This window comes from Tyto alba, unplaced genomic scaffold (assembly GCF_018691265.1).
Source record: "Tyto alba isolate M040663 unplaced genomic scaffold, T.alba_DEE_v4.0 Super-Scaffold_21, whole genome shotgun sequence".
NCBI lineage: Eukaryota > Metazoa > Chordata > Aves > Strigiformes > Tytonidae > Tyto > Tyto alba.
In genome coordinates, this window is record NW_024881295.1 from 19,048,951 (window position 1) to 19,072,617 (window position 23,667).

At 39.9% G+C, this 23,667-nt stretch overlaps 1 protein-coding gene across 1 annotated transcript in view; it reads right to left on the reverse strand.

The window, feature by feature from the left end:
- Positions 1-20,313, reverse strand: part of PKP2 (plakophilin 2) — a 46,872-nt gene extending 26,559 nt beyond the window's left edge. The window contains exons 1-4 of the mRNA XM_042795511.1: positions 20,037-20,313; positions 12,196-12,308; positions 8,942-9,636; positions 2,893-3,031 (exon numbers count right to left, since the gene is read on the reverse strand). Of these exons, the coding sequence (XP_042651445.1) occupies positions 2,893-3,031; positions 8,942-9,636; positions 12,196-12,308; positions 20,037-20,250 (1,161 nt within the window). The 5' untranslated portion in view covers positions 20,251-20,313. The remainder of the gene's footprint in view (positions 1-2,892; positions 3,032-8,941; positions 9,637-12,195; positions 12,309-20,036) is intronic.
- Between the last annotated feature and the right edge of the window lie 3,354 nt (positions 20,314-23,667).

Below are 23,667 nucleotides of genomic sequence, written 5' to 3' on the forward strand. Positions count from 1 at the left end.
AAAAGAGTCATAGGGACTTTTTTCATTTGCTCCTATTTGAAGGACTTGAAACACAGATCATTAATCATTTGGACATGACTGTTAACTTCTGGGCTTTCATACGAGGCACAGTTAAAAACTACAACTAACGGAGGCATCATATTTTAATAATTAATGTAAGAGAATGAAACTAAGTCTCTTCCAGCTTTGCTGCAGATTTGTACTCTCTGACAAGACATTTAATTGCTCTGTATTTTAGCTTCTGTGTTGGTGAAATGGATGTTTAAGATTTAACTCTGGAACATTTATAAACTGCTTTGAGATTTCTGGATGTAAAATGTTCCTGATATGCCAAGTTTGTTTTTTTTCCTCCGCAGCCAGCCCGATGGAAAGACAGTATTTTTTCTCTGTTAAGCTCTGTGCATGCATTGAAAGGGTATTAAATAAGAATACATTATACTTCATATTTCTTATCTGTGGCATACTGAGAGAAAAACAGTAAACTAGTAAACTTCAAAATGTAGATCATTAAACCCTGTAAGCTAGTTAACTACTGAACCACCCATATTTAACGCAGACTATTCTTCAGTGTCCAATTCTTTAGAAAATGAAGTTTTGGCTCCAAATGAATGAAGAATTAAGATGATGTTATTTTACAGCAGCTGTACGGAAACAAATTGTTTCCAAGTTCTACATGTTGTGGCAATGATGAATCCCATACGAGCTATGATGTGGCACAAGCAAGCTTTGGCTCATTTAGGAATGAGTTTATTATGGAAAAAAAAGTTACATGCACATGCAATTGAGGACCATTTCCACCAGCATGTCAAAATGCCATATGGTTTTGTGGACAAACTCATTCTTGTGTAGAATCAACAGCATGTGAAAGACTTAGAAATCTGATACACTGTTTTGAGTAGTCCAGAGTCTAATGATAAAAAGAACTCAATACGACTGACAGGTGTTGGAAACATGAAGAAATGAAATGTAACAAAGCCTTTGCTCTTCATGCCCTGGCACACTACCCTGCCTGCCAGCCTTTCCTCTGATTCAGTTGTACAAAAGGCACAGTTTCTTGCTACTGCACTGCTGACCTGATTCCCCCTGCATTCATTCAGCAATCATCTAGATGCTAGCAGAATAAAATACAGAAATATATATCTTGAGATAAGTGGAGCATAGAACTTGCTGAAGGCACATCGACTTATTATATTACAGTAGATAAGCCCTTTTGACACCAATACTGTAGCTGGTTGGTTTTTTAAAACACTTACACAGACTTTCTGTTGGTAATTTTAAGGGATTTATAGCTTTTGTAAAAGAAGTTTGCTATTTGGACCTAATGTGCAGAGGAGAATTTACAAAAGCTATTGATTGGTCTTTCTAAATTTTCATCAGTAGACAAAATACACTAAAATATTGTAAAAGACCACCAGTTCACAATAAAAAGAAAAACCGCTAGACCCACAGGCTATCAAGTATTGGGGAACAAAGCATCAGGAGACAAAGAAAAGGTATGCAGACTGAAAGGCTAAAATAGGGAAACAAGACGATGCCTATGTGAACAAGTCTGATGGGCACCAAACAGAAAAACAGCTACAATATGTGGGATTGACAGGAAAATAGAAGGAGGCTTCAGGCTGACTGCTCCAATTTGAACTTTTTTACTCATCCACTTGTTTTTCTGGGAAACTGCCCGAGAGAGGTTTGAATAATAAAACACCTTCAAACATTCAATTCTGAAGCTCTGTCCTCAGACTGAAGTTAAGTCTCATAATTGTACTGGTGGTTTTTTTCCAAAACAGACTTTGATCTACCGTGAAGCAAGTTAAAACTATCAAAGGACTGAGTGATGACTGGCTGTCACTGAACTGGACTGCATATACATGAGTATGGAATTAAGGCTGAGATTATGTATGAATAATAATGAGCATATTACAAAACAAAGCAGGTGTAAGGATTTTTTTTTAAACGGTTGAAATAAACAACCAGCTTACACATTAATGTACTGAACTGTTCAGCAAGAGAGTCATAATTGCCTTTGATAGAGAAATTTAAAGAAAAGGAAGAAGAGAATGTTTTTAATATACCCTTTCAAAAAACCTGTAAGAGACTTAGCTAGTCTCTTGTAAGAGATTTAACAAATCTGGTTAATCCAAACAATGTATTAATGCATTTGTGCAGTCCTAGCAAACCCTGAAGTTTGGATAAGTTCACGCTGTACTCCTACAGTTTTCTTTGCTGGGATATTTCTGTACCAACAGTGTAAGCATGGCAATCAAAAATGAGAGAAAGGAGCAATTACGCTGACAAAAATTTCAGCCTCTATGACTTACAAAGGCTGAAGGAACTATGTTTGTTTGGTCTGAAAAAGAGCGAACTAAGTGGGTATACGCTTAGCAGCCTTAACATACATGAAAAAACATTATCAAGAGGATAGAAAGATAGATATTTTTCTCCATATTCATCAAGATAAGATAGAAACTAATCAACTCAGTCTGCAAAAGAAAGGTTAAAATTATACTTTAGGAATAACTGGCAAGGGTAGTAAAGCTCTTTGCCTGCTTGCAGGAGCTTGTGGGATCCTAATCAAAGGGATTTTAAAAAAATTAGTAATAAACATCTGTAATTACAGGTGGTTTGGGTGAATTTCTACCCTACATTTCTATGTCTCCTATGACAAAATGCTAAAGTTGAAATTTTTCCTAGCATAAACCAGCGCCATTCCAGAAATTCAAAAGAATCTGCAGCAAAAAGAATCAGCATATTTTAGGGAAAATATTCAACATCAGTATCCTACAAGGTTTCTTGGAGTGTCTTTTTTTTTTTTTTTTTGTCATGTTGGCAGACAGTGCCATACGGTATAGCAAGCTATTTTCTCTACCTGATTGTAACTGGCATAAAAATACTTACTTTTCTTCTGGCATCTGCTTTCTGGAAGCACTCATGCTGTATGAAAGTCACTGCAGCAAGAATCCTAGGTGTGGACTGTGTATTTTCACTCTTCAGTATGTTCACTGCACGTTCCAGAGTCATCTCCCCTTCCGGGCTCCTTATAAGTATAGACAGGAAATATAGTGAAGCAGGACTTCAGAAAAATCATAATTTAGCCTCTGAAATGTCTTGTCATACTAGGATTTTTGTATCTTTCAAGTAACTTCAGCTTTTCTTAGAAAATTATTCCTTTTCCAGTAGCAGAAAGTATTATAAAAGCTTTTAGGGATACTAATATTCTGGGGGAAGAGAAAATCATAAATGGAAGCATTGCAACAAGAGGTTCTGGACAAAGCAAGTCATGCTTCAAATTATAAAAACAAAATGGAAACATCTGTGGATTAAGGACTAGGATCCAAAGAAGGCCATAAGTAAATTGGAGTGTTTTTTACTGATCAAGAAGATACCTTGATGCTTTTATCAGTAATGTGATAATTGACTTTTTTATATTTGTTTTCATGACTTTCTTCAGTTTCTCAGTTCCCACGCTACATATATGCAGGGCTCAGTACCTGCTTTTTTCTATTATTTTATAGAAGTTGTTTTAGGTTGAAATAGATGGGCAAAGCCTTTTTTCAGGTGGGACAAAATATAAGCAAAATTAATTAAATTGAGTAGGTACAGTGCCTGTGGTAGGATTAAAAACGTGCATGGCTATTTTCCTCCCAACTTCTAGCATGATTGCTTGAACGGTAATTGTGTTAGACAACCATATAAAAAATTGGAAAGAGAGGTCACCAGACCCATTTTTTTTTCCCCAGTAAATGGAATATAAACCAATTCATGGCACAATCAGGTGCATTAGTTCTGGGACAGGTGGTTATGTTCTCCAGCCTTTTTATTTACTTTTTGTTTCAAATATTCTCCACCTGGAGAAAAAAAAAAAAGGTGTGGGGGGTAAGTGGACAAAACCATAACTATTTTTTTTTTTTTCAACCCAAATAATTTTGTAGAACCAGATCCCAGGCTGCTCAGACAGGGATGAGAGGGCAGTCTGTGAACCACAGTGAAACAAGTAGTCATTGGCAGTAACTCCCTACTTCAGGGCTACCAGAATCAGAATGTGATTATGTGCATCTAAAATTAGAAATTTTGACACATTCACCTTTTATGTTGCAATAGGTGTCTGGGAAATAAACTGGCTGAAGCTGAAATGTTGATTTTTTTTTTTTTTTCTTTTAACTAAGCAGAAATATTAAATCATAAACAATGTTCAGAAAAGTCAAATATAAAATGTTTTGATACTGAGAAAAGAAACATTTCTAAAGCATGTGCTTGTAGACTGCACCAGGAGTCACTCAGTTCTTCAGTTCTGAGGCAGTCTGAATAATGGACTGGCAGGAGAGAAAGAGCCTGGAAGTCCAGGCTTGCCCAGAATGGGCTGTGGAGGAGCAAGGTAGACAAAACAAGTAGAAATCAGGCAGATCTCTCATAGGAAATCTTGCTGCAAACGCACTGAAATCCAACTCTTTTCCCCAAAATATTTATGATGAACTCATGATCTCTGAGACAAAAATGGATTTTTCTGGAATTTTTCCTGCCAGCTACACTGTACATCAACATCTGCTGCTTGCTTTTGCTAAGGGAAAAGACAATTAGCATGGCTGCAAGGACAGCAAGGAAATGAACAATAGTTTTGATGCACCTGTTGCAAATGAAATTATACTCTCGTACCCTGAGGTTTTCACCTGCCTTTATATTTTCCTTTGGTATAAAACGTCATTTCTTGTCTACTCCCCTCCTTTGAGTTAGTGTTTTGAGCAAATACACTGCATATATAGGTGTTGAGGCGTGCCTTTGCAAGACAAGGATGAAATGGATGGTGTGTTGAGGATGTCAATGGAGAGGTTAAAACAAAGTGAAATTGTATCTATGGTTAGTATCTCTAGTGCCCTGGGCTGTGGTCTGGCAAAGTTTACAGCTTCCAGATTTTCAGAGTCTACTTCAGCCTGGATTAAAAACAAAGTAGCTACTAAGTTACTCTAAATTGCAAGTCGGACGTACTGATCAGAAACCTACTTACAGATCTTGAACAATGAGTAATGGAAAAAAGCCAGATCGTATTTCTTCTAACTCTCTTCTAAGTGGAACAGAAAAACAGGCTTTTCAAGCTTGGGTTTTAGTCAGGTTTCTTAAATCAACAAGGGTTTTGTGACCTTATTATATATGTGCATGTGTGAGCATGCCGACCTGCTCGTTAGTCACTGCAAGAACTTTGGAGCCCTTTGACCAAATTCAGTCACCTTCTACAGAGTGTCAGACATCTCCAGCGTATTAAATCGTGAGTCATTTCAGTGACTAACAGCGGAGGACTCTATCCATGCACTTCTCAAGGTCAAGATTGCTGCATGGGCTGATCCCTCATGGGACACCAGAGAACTGACGTGGGAACCCAGCCTCGGGATGGCAAGGATGTCCCAGAACAGTAAAGGTCCATCGGTAGTTGTTGCCAGGCTGAGATAAACAGATGTACAGACAGAGACCAAATTTCTGAGTGCTGGGTGTGTAAACCTTCATTAACACTGAGAGCAGCCCACCATTCACCAGTTACCCCTTCATGACTGATACTCCTTCATGTGCAGCACCCAAAATCTTTCTCTCTTGTTGCGCACTGCCGAACTAGGTTTGTTCTTCGTTGGATAAAAGCAACAATCACTACCATTTTATCTGACAGTAATAAAGGATGCAATGTAATTTTTGGCCCTCAATGGTATTCACAAAGTTGCAGCGCCCTAACTCTTGTCAAACCAGAATTTGATCCAATGATTCCATCCTACTCTCAAAACGTTTACAGGCAAACTTAATAGCCACGTGGCTGATTAGCATGTGTAATGACAACAAACAAATGGACATTCAGGAAGTGGTTGTTAAACTGAACAATGATTTGAGAAGTTCTGACTTCACCTTAATTGCCAGAATATAACATTTTTGAGATATATACACTGTGCTGTCTAATCATTTTGTGACAGCTCTCTGCACATTCAAAGGTCAGACTCTGTAAGCAGCTGTTTCTCAGACGGGTTGAATCTCTCTCTTTTCTAAGCTCTTGATATGAGGATGCTTTTAACTGCTTCACTTTACCAGAAGATACAGAGGATAACATCCCTACACTCTGATTTTTCTACTTGGATTTCATAGCGTGAGCTAATTCTTCAACAAAAAGTTTGAAAATGCTTTTTTACACATTTCAAATACTACACACAGCTAGTCCACTACTTCTCTTTAACCTTACACAACGTTAAAGACACTCTTTAACCCTTTTACACCCTCTTAATTAACACTGGAAACACCTAAATTGTGATTTGCACAAAAAAGTACAAATTTCTAGAAAAATCAAATTACTCAGAAAACAGGCTTATCTTTTTTCCCCTCTTCCATTACTAAGGGAGCAACAGGTAAGGGAGCAATATATCAGATAATGCAACCTTAAAATCAAAGAGAATGGGAAATGACAAGAAATGTGAAAGTTTCTACTAACTTATTGAACTGAGAAGTCTTGTCAGAAGAAATTATTGTACTACTGGTGGAATGATGGACTTACGTGAAGTATCTCTGATTTGACAGCAGATATTTCTTAATTCTACAGATGTACTTAATTCTACATTAAACTGTGCAGTAGCCAGATGTGGATGAACCAGAATGAACTACGACCAAAACAGGACTTCTGCATCAAGCCCTTCCAGTGGCAAGAATTAGGAGGGGAGTTATTAAATGGGTAATTTAGAGGTCTGAAAACAGTAATAGTGCATGTGGATACCATGAACACTTTATTACATATGTATGTGTAACAAATACTGGCTTCAGTGAGCTAAAATGGGTATAGCTTCTTCCTCATAATTTAAGAATTTACAGGTGCAAATCTTTTGTGGAATTGTATCTTACATGTTGCTTTTTACCAGCCTCTTCACTAATATAAGCTATTATATTTTACAGAGACTTTTTAAAACTTTGGGTAGAATAAAGAGCCACTCACTCCCCCCAAAACCTAGCTATGAAACTGAAGTAGAATCTAGAATATTTGAAAAATCTAAACAAGATACATACAAGTAAATTAAATAGAAGTACTGAGATAAATGAAATCTGTAAACATCTGCGAAAGGAACTTTAGAGGTTTTCACATCACTTCCAATTGTTTTCCTCTGTAATTCCCAGCAAAAGCTGAACTTAAAAACTGGCACTTAGGGAATTATGCTGTCAAAAAGATTTCTATTAGGTCACAAATCTTCCACTTGAGTTCAGCATGGTCTCAAGCAAGCCAGCTGCACAATGACTGAAGATAGATGTTTACATCTGCAGGTATGAAAAACACTTTGGTTGATGTTTGTGAAGGCAGACAACCAGACTCTAGTGTCTGCACCTGCAAAAGCAGAACCAAAATTGCTTCTACACAAAATTAAATATCAAATTTTCTGGCTGTGGCTCTGAAATGCACTCAAGAATGTGCTTAAAGTTAAGTAAATGATTAAGCCAATGAGATATATGCCTCTTTGTAAATTGTCTTACTGAGAATGAAGTCCTCCCAGCTACCTATTTTCAAAATTACTACTCTCAACTCTTTAGCTGTTGTGAGCTCTCAGCTTTTTTTTTTTTCTAGACTTACTTGCTGTAAAAACTGAATACTTAAAAGTCACATCATTAATACCATTTCTCTTAACTCCTGCATCACCCAGATACGAAAATTTCAATCCACATCAGATGTGGGCACAAGACCGTATATGTTTGTAAATCTAGTCACAACACACAACACGTAGTTGATGACACAAAATGCCTCATCTGTACATAGCAGTGATATCAGATCATCATCACCAAACACAGTAGCAAATTGAGAAACAATAAAAGAAAGGTGGCCACTGGAAAAGTGAACTTAACAACTACACAGCTGTGGAAAAAGAGACATTTCTTAGTAACACTGTTGTAAAACACACTATGATTAACTTAAATAAGAAACCTTGGGATCCTATTTGGATTATGAAACAACAGAAACCACAGTAAACAGTGTAAGTAACCATCTCTTATTTACCGAGTGGTTTGCTCTGTTCATTGAACCTTAGGAGCTCTGGAAACATTCAGAATTATTCTAAAATGAACAAATATTCACTCCTGGGCAGAACTGATAAATTTTCCCATCTGGAAATGGAATTGATTTTAGACATTCTGAAACATTCTCTGGAAGGGAATTTCAGCAGGGAAAAAGAAGTAATTTAAAAAAACCAACCAAACAAACAAAAAAAAACCAAACAAACAAAAAAAACCAAACCCCAGTGCTTCAATTTTAAACAATTTTCCTGAAGTCTAGGGGCAGCTTTGGGAATTTCTGCTATGGAGCAAACAGGGGTTCAAATTAAGATAGCATCCTCAGAACATGTAGGATCTAATTGCAGTGAGAAGCTCTGGGATGCTGAGATTCAGAGCAGTTTATGTTTGTTCTAGGGATGGATGGTGCTAGAGAGCCAAGAGAAATTTCTGCCTGTGTTTTAACTGAAGTTTATTAAAATTAAAAAGTTGCCTTGAAGCCATTAAGGATTTTTAACTGGAAATTGTCAATCTGCCAAAAGCTGCTTCACTGGTAGACTTCTGACTTACTCTCATGAGAAACTGTGATGAAATCATCCAGTCTCGTATCAGCACATAATTTGCCAATACATTACTGTGTGTTGTGACTTAGGTTGTAAATTACTCGGTGACTACATGTCTCCCTATAAAATTGATTATCTCTTGGCCAAAGGGAGTCCTAAACCTGAGCAGGAGGTGCAGACCCTGCAGTATGTACATTTTTCTCCCTTTCCTCTGTTGCATTGGAAGTGGATTTTTAAAAGCAGATCTACTTTCTGCATCCCCTGTGCTGACATTTCACACACTGTGTTGGCTGCTGGACCACAAGCTGTCGGTTTACTTTCTCTTTTTAAACAAACAGGTTCCTTTCAGCTGTGACACCCCAGAACCAAAGTGGGTCCTGCACTGTGCTTACCCTAGCTGAGATCCATTGATGGTGACTTGTTCGCTCTGTAGGAAACCATTTCTCCCTGCTGCTGCCACAGCAGCTGTCAGTGGCATCCTCTTCCCGTCTGTTTCTGCAGTGACACTGGCTACTGAAGCTGGCTGGGAAGCTTCCCTCCTGGTCTGTGTGCTTCTGAAAGTCGTTTGGTACCAGCTGGGCCTTAGAGATTGCCTGTTCTGAGACCCCAAACAGGAAGCAACTGGTGATCGCACTTGTCCCATCGCGCTGCCCGAGGTCAGGTAGTTCTCTTTCTCCAAAAGGTTGGTCATACTGCGACTGTTGCCTGCCTGATGGTACAGAGGTACAGTGGAGCTGGGGTAGACACTATCAAGGATGGCATCATTAATAGCCCCCATGTGGGAGTGTCTTTTAAAGGAGCATCCCCGGTTCACTGAATCACGAAGAGTGTAACCAACAATCTCAGACCGAGCATATCTTGGTGGGACAGTCCCACTGGATCTCCTGCTATCTCCATGCCTCACGGAGAATCGAGCTGAAACCCCTCCATCATAGTGAAAATCATTGGACACATACGCCAATCTTTCAGGACTTTGCTGGGGTGAAACCTCTAGTCTCTTCAGAGGCTGCCTCTGAGCTCTCTCTTCCATTGCCTTGTAAGTAACCCTCGTCGCCCAGCCGTTTGTATAAGAGGACGGTGAGGCCACCTGTTCAAGGGTGCATAAAGGAACAGGAGTCACAGTAAGATCATGGCATTTAGGACTAGTAGCAAAGAAACCAAACCAAAAAAGTAAAGATAAAAATTCCAAGGTCTGCTGTCAGAATCAGAAAACAAAACGCGGACATCACCAAAATTGTGTGTTAAATGGGATTCTGCAACACTTCTTTGCATCTGCTTAATGGAGGCACAAAGAAGTACAGTCTAAACACTAGGAGACAAAGTCTAACCATCTAGTCTTCTGTCATTAACTCAAAATAGGTACGTAAGTCAATTATGCCTGGTAGCAAACAGTCTGCTTGTTAATGGAGATTTTAGTCTCAGTTTGAAATTCCTTGGGAATTAACACCCACATCTGCTACTAAAATTAAATTCAAGGTTGTCCAATAGACAGAAGAAAATTAATCAGTCAGATATTAAAATATTACACTAAAGTGTCTGCATATTGCTGTTAACCTGGTTAACATAAGTTTATTTAGCCCTTCTGTTCACTCTGTCATAGAATCTAGTAAAAAGAGATTGTCCCTTCCCTGTTAGTCTAACCTCTTAAAAATGAAGGAGATTACATAACATTCCAAGGAAACCAAAATGACCATTTCACCATCTCAATGGCTTCCCCGATTTTACAATTGCAATTTCAGATTATTTTTATTTTTCTGTCCCTAATGGGCATGGACAGTAATGGATCATCATCTTGCTTTACCATTTTCTCTTTTTTAAACTCACCAAACACACTTCCTCCAACCTTTCTCTGCAGGATGTGTCTTCAATACTCTTACTGTTTAGGTGTCATCTGGGGCCTCTTCATTTTTTCTATTTTTCTCATGCTCTAAATTGGACATCATGCTCTATTCAAGACCTTTCAGAACTAAATCAGCTTGGGAGACTATCTGGTCTTGAAATAGAGGTGCCATGGCCACATTTTTTAAAATCAGTAAGCATAGCAGCATCCAGACGTAAATCAAAGCCCCATATATTTAATTTCCATGTTGTATTAAAGTTTTGTAATATTAAAAGCATTTTTTAAGGTAAACTGATAAGCTTACACAAGTTATTAATTGAAGGGATAGTGCTTAGCAGATAGTTGCCCGACTGAAATCCCGTAATATCACCACTGAGGAGTAACTGAGGGTGATAATCGACTCACAAAAGCAGTAAAGGTTGCTGAAACTATTAGGCTGAGGCAAGGATCATTGGATTCTGTTTATTCTACTGAAGCTATGCAAGGATATATTTATCTTTTGTTTGGCGATAAGGAAAATAATGCTTTTGTGAAATACTAGACCTTGTGGCTTTTTCTGGCTTTCACACAGGACAAATAGTCTCTCTCTTTTATTTTTAATTATTATTTTTCCCCCCTGTCTGGAAAACTGTGGTATTTTCTTGTGGTTCCTGTGTCACCTTCAGTTTTCCTCTGGTTGCTCTCTTCTAGAAAGAAGGGGTTCACATCAAATATTATGGACTGGATGACAAGTGAGAACAGAGGATAGGAGGACAGAAAGGGAAATGTATTTAAGTAAATGGTTCTAACTCTCCCTGTACAGAGCCAGAGCTGCTTCATTAACTGGCCAGAATCTATTTCCTCTAATGAAAATAAGTCATTCTTGAGTAATCTAAACTCAAGAAAGAATTGGCCTCTCTGTATACAGTTATTTATTAAATAAATATTTCTGTTCTCAAGCTGAATTGCTTTCAGTTTACTAATGTTGATCACGCAGTGTTGCTATTGAGCTATGTGTTGATTTCCAAGTCATATGGTTGCTCTCTCAAATATGTTCATAGCAGTTACAAGCTGTGTCACAAACCCTGCAGAAAACCAATTATTTATCTTAGCATTCAGGCCATGAACCCAAGAAAAGTTGGTCAAAGTAACAAGAGGATTTATGATGAGACACTTTGAAAACATCATTGTATTGCAAGGACTGTACCACTGAAATTCTTGTAATGATAAAACAGGTTACAACAGCATTATTTTCAATGATAAGGAACACTCCACCCGTCCTCCTGAAACTAATGCAATCTGTTTTCCTGTGGTTTTGGATGCTTAATTCCCTAACCTCTTTCACTACCTTCCCAGCTCCCACCCGTGTCACTGGTTACCCCGTGGGATGGCTGGATGTCCTCTCGCAAAATCCAGCTGCTGGGCTAGGTGAGCAGCACCGTGGCCTTTGCCTGCTTTGGGCTGCTGCTGACTGACCTGGTGGGACAGATAAAGATCTGATTCGTCACAGCCTTTGCCTTAGTGGGGTGCTAACGTTGTTTTTCCTTTTCTGCCCTGATGCCAACTGTCCCAAACCCAACAGAATTGCAAAAAGCCTGTCTGTACAGCTGAGTTAAATTTAGCCATCGTCTCAGAAATCACTGGAAGGAGGGGAAAAACTAACAGACCTCAGTTGCAAAAACCTCATTTTCTAGAAATCAGGCTTTAAAAAGCAAACAAGGAAGCAAGCAAACCTTGAAACACCATCTACATGCTATTATTTGTGGTAACAAAATGAATAAACTATGCATGTGATATATTTATTTCTATTAATTTTCTCTTTCTCACCTGGTTTGACTGGTAATATGAGAAACCATAGGGAGTTCTTGGTGCAAAATCATTTTCAGTAATCCCCATGTTATAGACACGCTCTGGAACGCTGGATGCACGGTGCAAACCGCCTGTAACCAAAGCCTTAATATCAGTAAGATTTTAACAAAAAATTATATTGTTATAAAGGACAATTTACAGGACTAGGGAAATGTCCCAGTCTTCACTGCCATTAATATACATAAGATGAAAATCAAACAGGAAAATGATGGAAAGATCTTTGCATTTGGTGTATCACATTCAAATCATGGCTAAGCAAAGCTTTCTGAAAATACAAGCCATTTTTCCAGTTTCCTATTTATTTTACTTAAGATATATTTTTAACTTTTAGAAGTCTTGTTCATGCAGCTATTTAATGAAAAGGGTTTTAACAAAGCAAGCTGGTATTTTAAATATCCTACATGATGACAAATGATAAAGTACTGAGAAAAGGTATCACCAGACAGCTACTAAGAATACTTATTTTCCACTGTAACCACTTTGAATATATATGCATGGTTTACATTAGAGGCTGACTATAATATGCACAGTACACAAGAAATTAAAATATTGAAGCTGTAGACTGTAGATGAGAAACATGGGTTGATGTGTATACCTCTGTTATTGTGCACCCTAGAGATGCAATTTTCACAATGTACCACTGTAAACAAATAGCATACACTGAGTATAGACTGTTTATTTCATAGTTGTCTACCTCAACCGCTGATGTTTCTTCTCCCTTAGGTGCTAGATTTATGATAATATATTGGAGTAAGTAATACTCCGCTAATCTTCTCAGTGCTTCACCCAAGGAGCATGAAAAGTCCATGAACAAATTATATGGCTTATGGAGGCCCGTGGCATATGATGCTGTAAAGTAGGGTTGTTTAATGACACTTCAAATCTGCACCTGAAAGGTTCACTAATCCTACAAATAATGTAGAAGATCCACAGTATATCTGCTCTGATTCTTCTTTCCCATGACCCAGCTTTCAAAATAGAACAGTGCATTGTGTTTATTTCTTTGATTAAAACTGTATTATTCTATTAATTAAAACCAAACAAATATAGAAATGAAAAACTTCAGGCTGTTTCTTTTTCACTGATACAATGCATTGTCAGTGAAAAAGTGCTTCTATTAATAATTTTTTTTTTAAAGCAACAGATATTGCTGATTTTCTAATTAATAGAAATTAATAGATTAATACTAATTATTCAGGAGATTCCGACATTCCTATGAAAATCTGCATATAGGAATATAAATAACACAGGTTTAAAGAGGTGAAACAGAAGTTGAAAGCAAGATATACCTCAAATTAGTCATAAATGGGGCCAGGGTGTGCTGCAGAAGTTTAGGCTGAACAGGTAACAGTGGTCAATAAAGTTGACTGGCCATGAATTTTCAAAATAGCAGATATTACCTGAGATACTACAGAAAAGAAATCTAAAGAACCAATCATTAACTTGGTCAAACTGCCGAAGCCTCCACTTCTAAAAATAGTAGGAGTCATATGCCGACGCGAATTCAGGAGCCCAAAACATGCAGGCAACTGCCTGCTGGGATTTTTGAAAGCTCCCGGTGTACGTGTGCCAAATAGTTGAGGCTTTCAGTTCATGCCGTTAGACTCTGATCTTCCTCAGGTGCACATGGGCATCCCTAGGAACTTCAGCACACCTGTATCTTTGATCCTTAGTGCCCGTAGTTAGTAAAGGGCTCAACAAGGATAAAAATAAACAAGTAACTCACGTAACAAGAATAATTTATGAATGATTCTCACTAACACATAGCTTCCCGGATAAGCCCAAATTTGTGTATAATATAATATAGTATAATACAGTACAATATAATAGCAGACTGTAATAATTTGAGGCCTAACTGAATCATACTTTGCAGTTATTTTGCTTATTTAATCATACTTTCCAATTCTTTTATTTTGGCCATGCGAGGCAGATTTAAACACGTATTAGGTGATTTGTTAAGACACATTCACAGCAACTTTGCATCATGAGAGCGGAATGATGCAGCTTGGTTAAACTCATGATTTGGATCATAATAATTCCTTTGCGACATTACAAGATTACCATAGCCCAAGGGCTATCCAGATACATGAGAAAACTGTAAGAAGACACTGTTGTTTTATACTGTAAAAAATTCCTGCCAATCCAAAATCGAAAATCCACGAATTCATATAAATCTCTCATTAGTGTGATAAAATTCATGTATCAATGTATTATTTCAGATACCCAACAAGTCTCCATCTTAGCCTATCACCTGTGCTTGCCTATTAAAGATTCACTTTATTCACTGATGCATATTAAAGTACTTTCATATAATAAGTCTTTAAATACATTTACATATATAAGTCTTTTTTCATATAATAAGTCTTTAAATACATATACATTTCTGTTTCTCTGTAGTTAGCATTTTTTGTCGAGTTTACTTAGCGAGAAATTATTCTGTTATTTATCTACTTAGGGCATAGAGATCATCTAAGCAAGTATTTTGTGCATGTTTTATGTAACTCTAAACTTTCTGTCTTTACTAAGCAAATAAATAAAAAAAAAGAGGATAAATCAAAAATAACACAGCTGTCCATGAACTAGTTGAGGATAAACTACATACCTAAAAGTTCTCTCTTTGCAAAAGCAAAATACAGTCAATGAGAAATAGTAACATTCAGTTATCTTCAAGCAGTCCTCTCTTTTTAACCTCCAGTCTTCCTATGAAACTATCCATCAGTAAACATTTTTCAGAGATAAACACAGTATAGGCTAGCTTATGGAATTTCATTTTGCATTTACAGTATCTCCTGCTTGCTCTTACCACATCAGTAAATTATTTTGCCAGGATTTTACCTGTAGATTTATCAGGTAGACATAAAATGTATGTCTTTTTACTTTGTGCTGTTTACTTGTGTGAAAAGCCAGTGTGCTAAAGGACAAAGTGGTAACTGAAATGCTGTGTCTTTCCATTAGTTATGAGACGCAGAATAAGTGATCTGATCAAAACCTGCCTCTGTCAGCAAGGTTTCCTTCAGCTTCTTTTCACCATTCTAAAAAAATCTATGTGTCTTTACCACCCCTCAGATTTGCTCGGTATTACATATATTCAGAAACCATTAGGCAGCCCTTATACACTCAGTGCACTGGTTTAAAAGAAAAATAAAGAAAAAAGAAGCCACAATTTTTTTTTTTTTTAATTATATTATGGGTACATTTACTGTTAGGATTAATTTACTCACAAAAACTCTCTCTTCAGAGAATATGCACAGAATTCAGATACTCATCCATAGGGGACAAATGCTATTTAAGAGGCCATAGGACACCACACTTGATTTCCAGCAGCCAGTCAAGAAAAGGATGGGTTTCCTACAGGCCCTGTGTTGTGTCTGTCAACCCATGAGGACATTTTGGAAAACTCGGGCATCTCAGACAGCAGCAGACACCCATGTGTGGGCAAGTGAGCGGGACTGTTTATCACAGCCTCCCCTCTCCCCTGTCAATATGAACTAAAGCAGCTCAGGAACACTTCAGATGTGGTCAGGGGAGAAGGAAAACAACCTCTCACTCTTCTCCGTGCCTGAAAAAAAAGCTGTACAAAAATCACCCGATATCACAACAGTTATGACAAAATTTTGAGACCTGAAAAAATAATAACACTATCAGGAGGGAAACTATACAGATGACTGAGCAAAAATCCCATCTGTTTTCACAGAGGCTCTTCTCGAGGCCCCTTTGTTCCCCTGGACGTGACAGCTCCAACATCTCCAAAGGCCTTGGAAGTTCCTCCCCAGCAATCCCTGCCTACGGCTGCAGACAGATCAATCTCCTGTTTGCTTGGCTTTCAAAAGCAACAATGACAAGACGCATGTCTAAGATAGACGATATATGAAAAAGACACTTATCCTCCATTAAGGAGTGAGGTGTATCAAATTCCCCTTAAATCATGCACAGTGTTAACTCTCAGTTGTGAGTCTTTTTCAGCGCTTTTGTATTTGAATGGTTACCATGAAAGTCAAGTCTTGGCTTTAAAACCCCTCACTGCAGGCAGCAAGGTAGCTGTACCCTGTACGCAGAAGTCTATTAAGGACTACAATATTTTTACACATCTGGAGTGCCCACCTGCTGAGTATCCATTGTCCACTCTTGCTCACCGCAGGTGGGTGATTATATCCTCAACAGAGACTCCCAAGTGTTCCTGAACTCTCAGTTTTTAATCCTTTTTTATACTCCACCACTCACGATGGACTGAGATGGCATTTAAAAATGGCATATCAAAAACTTCACTGAATCACCTCATCTAGAGATCAAAGAGCCTTCTTTTTGATCATGTTCCTTCATCACTCTGCCAGCACAAGCCTGGTCCCAAAGGAGCTTTTCAAACATCTTTTACTTCGTGCTGATCAGTACATTTACACAAGTACTGAAATTTAAGAAAAAGATTTCTTCTGGCTCAGGAAGCAGAGAGAGGAATTTAATGAAACCAACAAAAAGTGGTAGTCACCAACAAGGAAATTTTTTCTACTTCCTTTTCCCTCAAAGTTATAAACAGAAAACTACTATGAAGCAGTTAACGTGGTCAGAATTCTGCAAAACAGAAGGATAAGGATAGAAAACTCCCCCAAGACCCTAAGAGCAAGTTTAACAAAAAATACTACTAGGAATTTTAGAAATGAAGAAACATGAAGAATAAACAAAGCTCTGATTGTAGCCATCTCGTATGTGATGCTGTTGATTTGGAAATCACCAAGTTTTAATTTTGTTTTTTATAAACACATTGTGTTTATAAAACTCTGTGTTAGAGAAAGAATCTCTACACAGACAGCAGTTCATCAGGCCTCTTGTTTTTCTATGTTATATTACTCAATTCTGCCCTCATTTTTACCATGGAACTAAAAAGGATGTACAGGATATACAAGAAAGAAGACTTTAGTTCAGGGATTATACTAAAGAAACATAAATAACACAAATGGATTTAAAAAGCCAATCAAAACCCAAATGGAACAAGATGAGAGGCAAGTGGACTCATAAACAGAACAAAGTTTAATATACTCCTGAAGTGTACATAAAATATTCAAGTGTTGCATCATATCTGAGCTGAAAACCACCAGTCATTAAGGTATATGACTCTGAACACCATTTCTCTGATAAGTCTGAACCATCTACCATTCCGTTTCCATCCTTAAATAGCAGACAGAAATTTGATACAGCTGCTTTAGTTCAAAATTTTTAAGGGTAGTGTAATCTTTAATTTAAAAAGGTTCGGCAACTGACAAAGTAGAAAAGTTGCAGCTGTTGTTAAACTATTGCTTGAAAAACTATTAACCATGTTTGACAATGTCTTGAAAAGAGTTGAGGCAGTATGTAACTTCAATCATTTGGCCGGTGGAATCCTCAAACCTGAGGATGACCTGAATTTCTAGTTTAGAAAGAAGAAATACACCCACAAAAAGGGAGGAAAAGGCCGTGAAACAGCAAACAATGTGGGGGTAGAATGCAAAAATATGTTTTTTGATTTAAAGGTAATGCTGAAGGCTAAGCAGACACCTTTAATTTGAAACTCTAAGGAGAAATTATGCTGCCTGACAGAGTACTTCTTGCAGCCTCAAAGCTTCCAGTACAGTCAGTGGAAAATGGGTGTGCACAGATGTTACTGGGTAAGACCTTTACTACCACTGGTTTTTCATACCCAGTGGTTATGTGCTTGGCTAATTTTAGACACGTATGTGAATGCTCTGGTTAGGTATGTGCTAAGTACCTTGCTGAACAGAGTCTGAAACACTCTAACAGATAGGACACTTATATCACAGAGGCCTGCTCCCGTGCCTTCTAAATCTTTGTATTATCTTCCCAGCAACTGCAAACAGTATAGGACGCTTGGTGAATGTTTCTAAAAAACTGTTATAATTCAGAGAAAGTGAGGGGTTTTTTTTCATGTAAAAGAGTGCATATTTTAAAAAAGTCCCCTACCTGTAAGAATGCAAATGTTTCTCAAAGCACAGTCAAATTTTGAGCAAGTCTATATAGAAGGAACACTGGGATACACATGCATATATACATATATTCTTAAGGAATGCCAACATGTTGCATAAATAATAGGCATTTCATTCACATTATACACATTTAAGATATAGATAGGTATACACATACATTATATATATATATATGTGCATGTGTGTATAAACACATGGAATACATTCCAGTTCCATTTATTTTTTCTAAATTTTGCAGTGGGACTAAAAAAATATATGGTGAGTTGGGCACAAGAATACACCTGAAAGAAGAAAAGTTCATTTTATGCACTAACAATACACATAACAGACATTGTCATTTGCCACTCCTGATCCTGAAGCTTAAAGTTTTGGTGTCTCAGAAATGCAAAGGGCTCAAATATTTGACCTTCAGAAAAGCAAAGCAAACCAAGACAACCATCCCCAAATCTATCAGGTCTGTTAATGTATTCCAGAGAAGTTAAGATGAGTTAGGAGGATGGGAACTTTTTCTTCATAGTGTTTTATGCATGGTTTAGAGACCCGATCTCAGGTTCACGACATCATATCATTTATTAACTACTGCTTAAAGGGTTTTTCCCAGGCTTTCTGTTGAAAGAAAAATAAACTAAGTTACTCTAAAAGTGTTTAGAAACCTTATTCAAACGAGAGCAGCCAAGGCCTTGCATGTGTAGCTGCACATTGCACAGCTGTGTGTACCTGTTTATGCGACTTGTGTACCTGATTTTTCTAAGCGGAGTATCTCTGCATCTGCATTGTATGCATTCTTTGCCCCGAGGCATTTTTTTACATAGAAGCCAGATGAAGTACAAGGAAACGTTTCTCTGCCTGACAAGATAGATGAGCAAAGTATAGTTATAAAGACCTTCGGCTCACAGCTTTCTGCAAATGAAACGTGATGGCTTCTTTAATGACAACTGAGCAACAGGATACATAGCCTTAAGTCAGTCATATCTTCCTATTTAAAAACTGGATTCAAGTTTTCATGGTAAGCGTTACTTTTTAAATTATTATTTATTTATTGTTAATTTACTTCGAAAACAACACATCTCTTCGCCACTAACACTCAAGACTAAACCTCTGGTTTAGTCAGCTTGCCTTTAACCCTCCGCACCTCACAAAGTCACCCCGCGGGTGCCCGGTGCTGTGCTGGGACCCCGCTTTGGGGCAAAAGGCACGATGGTTGCAGACCTTACTGACAGACCCGGCCTTCTGGCTACAAGACCTCAGAAGCAAGGATAGATTGACGTCAACTTGTACCATGCACGTCAGAGCGCAGGGTAAATAATGTCTGGTAGAGTTATCGTTCCATGCTTCCTATTCACGCCTTTCTTAGAGTTACTTTTCCAAACCTCCTTCTAGATTTTTAAAAATGTATTTTGAGGTGAAACAAGGAAAAATATTTCCTACGTTTCTTGACGGTTTATTTTGCAGTCAGGGCCAGTGGGTAAACCTAAGGTGTTAACACAAGCACAGTAAGCGGCTGCTGGACTAGGAGAATTTCGGCTCGACCCTTCCTTCCCTCGGGCGGGGGTGAGGGGGGAGCAGCCCCCGCCACTCACCCGAGGCACGGCGCTCGGGAGGGAGAAACTTCTGACTCACTTGGGTGGGAAAAAAAAAAAAAAAGAAGAAGCGACAGAGCCACGATTTTTTGGCCAAACCCGGGCAGCCCGCGCCTCCCCGCGCCGCGGGAGCCGCAGCCGCGGCTGTGGCCGCCCGGGTCCCGCCCGGGGCCGCCGTCCCGGAGCCCCTTCCCGAGCTCCCGCCGCTGCCGAGGGGCGCAGGGCCGGGCCCGGGGCTGGCACTCACCGTTGTGCAGCGAGCCCCGGTTCTTCCTGGCCAGCGTCTGCTGGACCTGCCGGTGGATCCGCAGCGCCTTCTCCTCCCCGGCCCGGCCGCCCGAGAGCTTGAGCCTGGCCTCGGAGGGCAGCGCCAGGCTGGAGCTGTCCAGCTCCCCCAGGATCTGCTGGCCCAGCACGGTGCGGATGTAGCCCTGCTCGGCGGCGGGGCCGCGGCCGGCCATGGGCACAGCCGGGCGCCGCTCCGCTCCCACAACCTGTTGAGCCGCCGCCGCCTCCTCCTCCTCCTCCTCCCCCTCAGCGCCGGGGCTCAGCCGCCGAGGGCCGGGCCGGGCCCAGCACCGCCCCCGGTTCTGCCCCGCCCGCCGCGCAGGTGCCAGGCACGGCCCGCGCGCCACCGCCCCGCTCCGCCCGCCTCAGGGCCGCGCCGGGCCGGGCCGGGCCGGGCCGGGCCGGGCCGCCCCCTCCCCTCCCTCTTCCCTTCCCGCTCTTCCCCTTCCCACCGGCATGAAGGGCCCGGAGCAGCGGCCCGACCCCCCCTCCCCACCCCGCCGGGGTGTCCCGGGGCAGCGGGGCCGGGGCTGAGCCGCCGTGTGTGTGTTTCCCGCCCCCCCCCCCGCGCGGAAACAGGCACACGCACGAGTTTTAAACACACACACAGTCCTTGCGCGTCGTCGTCCCCCCTTATGGAGACCTCGCGTTCTGTCATGTATTTAAGATAATTCTGTATTTTACACCTATCCGAGCTGCGTGCTCGCGGCCTGTAAAAGGCGAAACTGCTTTAAGTAGAGCGGTCCCTGCTGCCAAGGTCAAACTTCCAGGCGGGATTGTTTGGGGCGGGGGGAGGGCTGGTCTGGGAGGTTCTCTCGTGTTTTTCTGTTTTTTTTTTGTTTTTTTTTTTTTGTTTGTTTGTTTGTTTGTTTGTTTGTTTTTCTGTTTTTTTTTTTTTTTTTTGTTGTTTTTTGTTTGTTTTGTTTTGGTTTGTTTGTTTGTTTGTTTTGGTTGGTTGTTTGGTTGTTTTTTTTTTTTTTTTCCAAGTTGTCCTGAGGATTTGCGGAGAGATGGGTTGCAGCCGCCGCCCCTCCGTTCCGTTGCGAAAAGGCGGCGTGAGAACCGCGCGATTAAAGGTTGAGACAACCCCGAGTGTGTCTGTGCCCCTGCGCGGCCGCGGGGAGTGCGCGCCGTGGGGCGGCTGAGGTGCTCCCACGATCGCGGGACACGGCTTGGAGCGGCTGCTCAAACGAACACTCTGCTCACGGTGGGTTAAAAGCAGGAGGAGAAGGGGAACGTACAGTGTCTTGCAGAAAGAAAAATGCAGGCTTTAGAAACAGCAGGAGGTGATCCAGAGTTGCACAATTAAAAAAAAAAAAAAAAAGAAAAAACAAACAAACAAAACACAAAAACCCAAAACAAACAAAAAAAACCCAAAACAACAAAACAAACCACCGCCAGACTAAATGTAGGTGTTTTAACAGAAAAGCTAATGTTTCTTAAAAGCAAAAGAAAATTAATGTGGATTTTAACTTCATTTGTTTCCATTTCAGAGACACGCTGGAACTCAAAATGAGCTGGTATAGCTTGTTTTTTACCAGAACTTCAGACAGGGATGAGGGTACAGGATGGTAGGGGAGAAACTGGGGTGATCCTTGTCTTAGGGTATACCGTAACATCAGAGACTGGGCCATCTTCTTTATTCTCAGAAAACTCAGGATGAGGGAGGGAACTGGCTCCGTGTTGAGAAGCCCAGAATCCTTTGGCCCCTGATTTACTCTTTGTCTTTTCCATTTTTTTCTGGAAGAGGGGGGAGGGAGGTCTGGCCTTTCTCCTCACTTGGTCTGGCTAATGTCTTCCCCTTTTGTTCCAATGTGGCATATCACAGGAGAGGTCACGTTAATGGCTGCGTAAGATATGTGAGAATAGTTTCACTGGTTAAGAGAAATGGAGTGACACACTCCTTCCTTAAAAATGGGGAAAGGTTATGTATGGGAGCAGAAAGGTTAGAGATAAGCTTTGGGGTACCAGCTGGGAAAGAGGAGCAGGAATTTGTGGAGAGGAGGAGGTTGGAAGTATGTGGCAGAACTAGGGTGAGCCAGGGAAAAATGTAACAGAAAAGTGGAAGGATAAAAAAAAAATGAAAGAATGGGCAGGATAAAGGAGGAAAAACAATGGGGAAGTCACATCACAGCTGAGAAGGAATGTAAACTATGTTAGAGCCTTTTGCTGACATACAGACAGTCACGAAAGCATTTCCAGTAAACAATAGATACTACATCCTTGGCATGTATGAGTGAGGACTACCGACGAGATTAGAAAATAGTCTAAAAAATGTGAAACATTTCCTCCCCTCCTCCTTTTCCCAGCCCTCTTCTCCATTCCTGAACTCCAGCACAAACATGAATTCTGGATAGTTTTTATAGTTGAAACCAGTTTGGCTTCATGCACAAAATACACCTGAAATGGATTCAGGATTTAGAGAACACTCTTGCAGTGTGTGTCCTCAGATGCCTCTGACACCACGTATAGGTTTACAAGCTCTTGGCACATTGGCATTGCCTCTGTTGGAACAAAAGTTAAATTTTTATTAACTTTATTTTGCAAGTATGTACATTTATTGTGTATATTTGTGCTTGTGAGATCCATGGCAAAAGAAATGGCAGTTTGCTCTGGGCTTTAAAATCTTTAATGAGATTTCTGAGATAGGTTTCTCTCCTTGTAACCAGGAATGCTGACTGGAAAATTTGGGGGACTGGGGGAGGAGAGAGAGAAAGAATTTTGCCTGCCCAGCAATTCAGACAATACTTAGCCAAGATCTGAAATAAAAATGAATTAAGTTTTTTTCTCACCTGAAGAAAATAACTCGTGTAACTGATTGCCCCATCAACAGAAATTCCTTGAAGTTGATTTATTTTGTATTAATACCTCCTCTTGACTGAACTGCAAAAAAACCCCTGAGTCTTTCAGGAGGGAAATACTTTACCAGTGCCGTTTGCAGATTCAAAACAACATAGCTGGGATTATTCCTGAATGGATGGCAACTTGTGATGGATGATTGCTCATTAGATTTTTGAAAAACAGATTTAATTATGATGCATATAGTCAAGTGACTAAGGGTTGAGGAATCACATATAAAAACATTGCTTTCTGTCCAGTGTCTGATGGAGTCAAGCAGATCAGAAAACCAGATATTTCCTTATAAGATTTATTTCTTATTCTGACCAGATGTGCTTGGCCTAAACCATGTAACCTTTCCTGATCAGAACTCCTCCCCCAGTAACACTTACATTAAAGTTGTGGTTGGTCCTTTCACTCTTCTTTTCCTTCCCCCCACCCCAATCTCTGTGTTAGGATTTAAGGAACAAGCTGGGTTTGTACCCTGAAAACAGATTATTTTCAGCTGCAGGAACCTTCAAGGAAACAGGTGTAAGTATGAACATCCAGGTGTTTGGTTTAAATGTGAAACAGTTCAACAACAAGGGTTTCATTTTAAACCTGCACAATGTTATTCTTATGTGTTTCTCCAGGACCACCTGGAAAACCAGGTGCCATGTGTTTGTTTTGTTTGGTTGGTTTGGTTTTTTGGTTGTTGTTTGTTTGGTTGGGTTTTGTTTGGGTTTTCTTGGGTTGGTTGGTTGGTTGTGGGG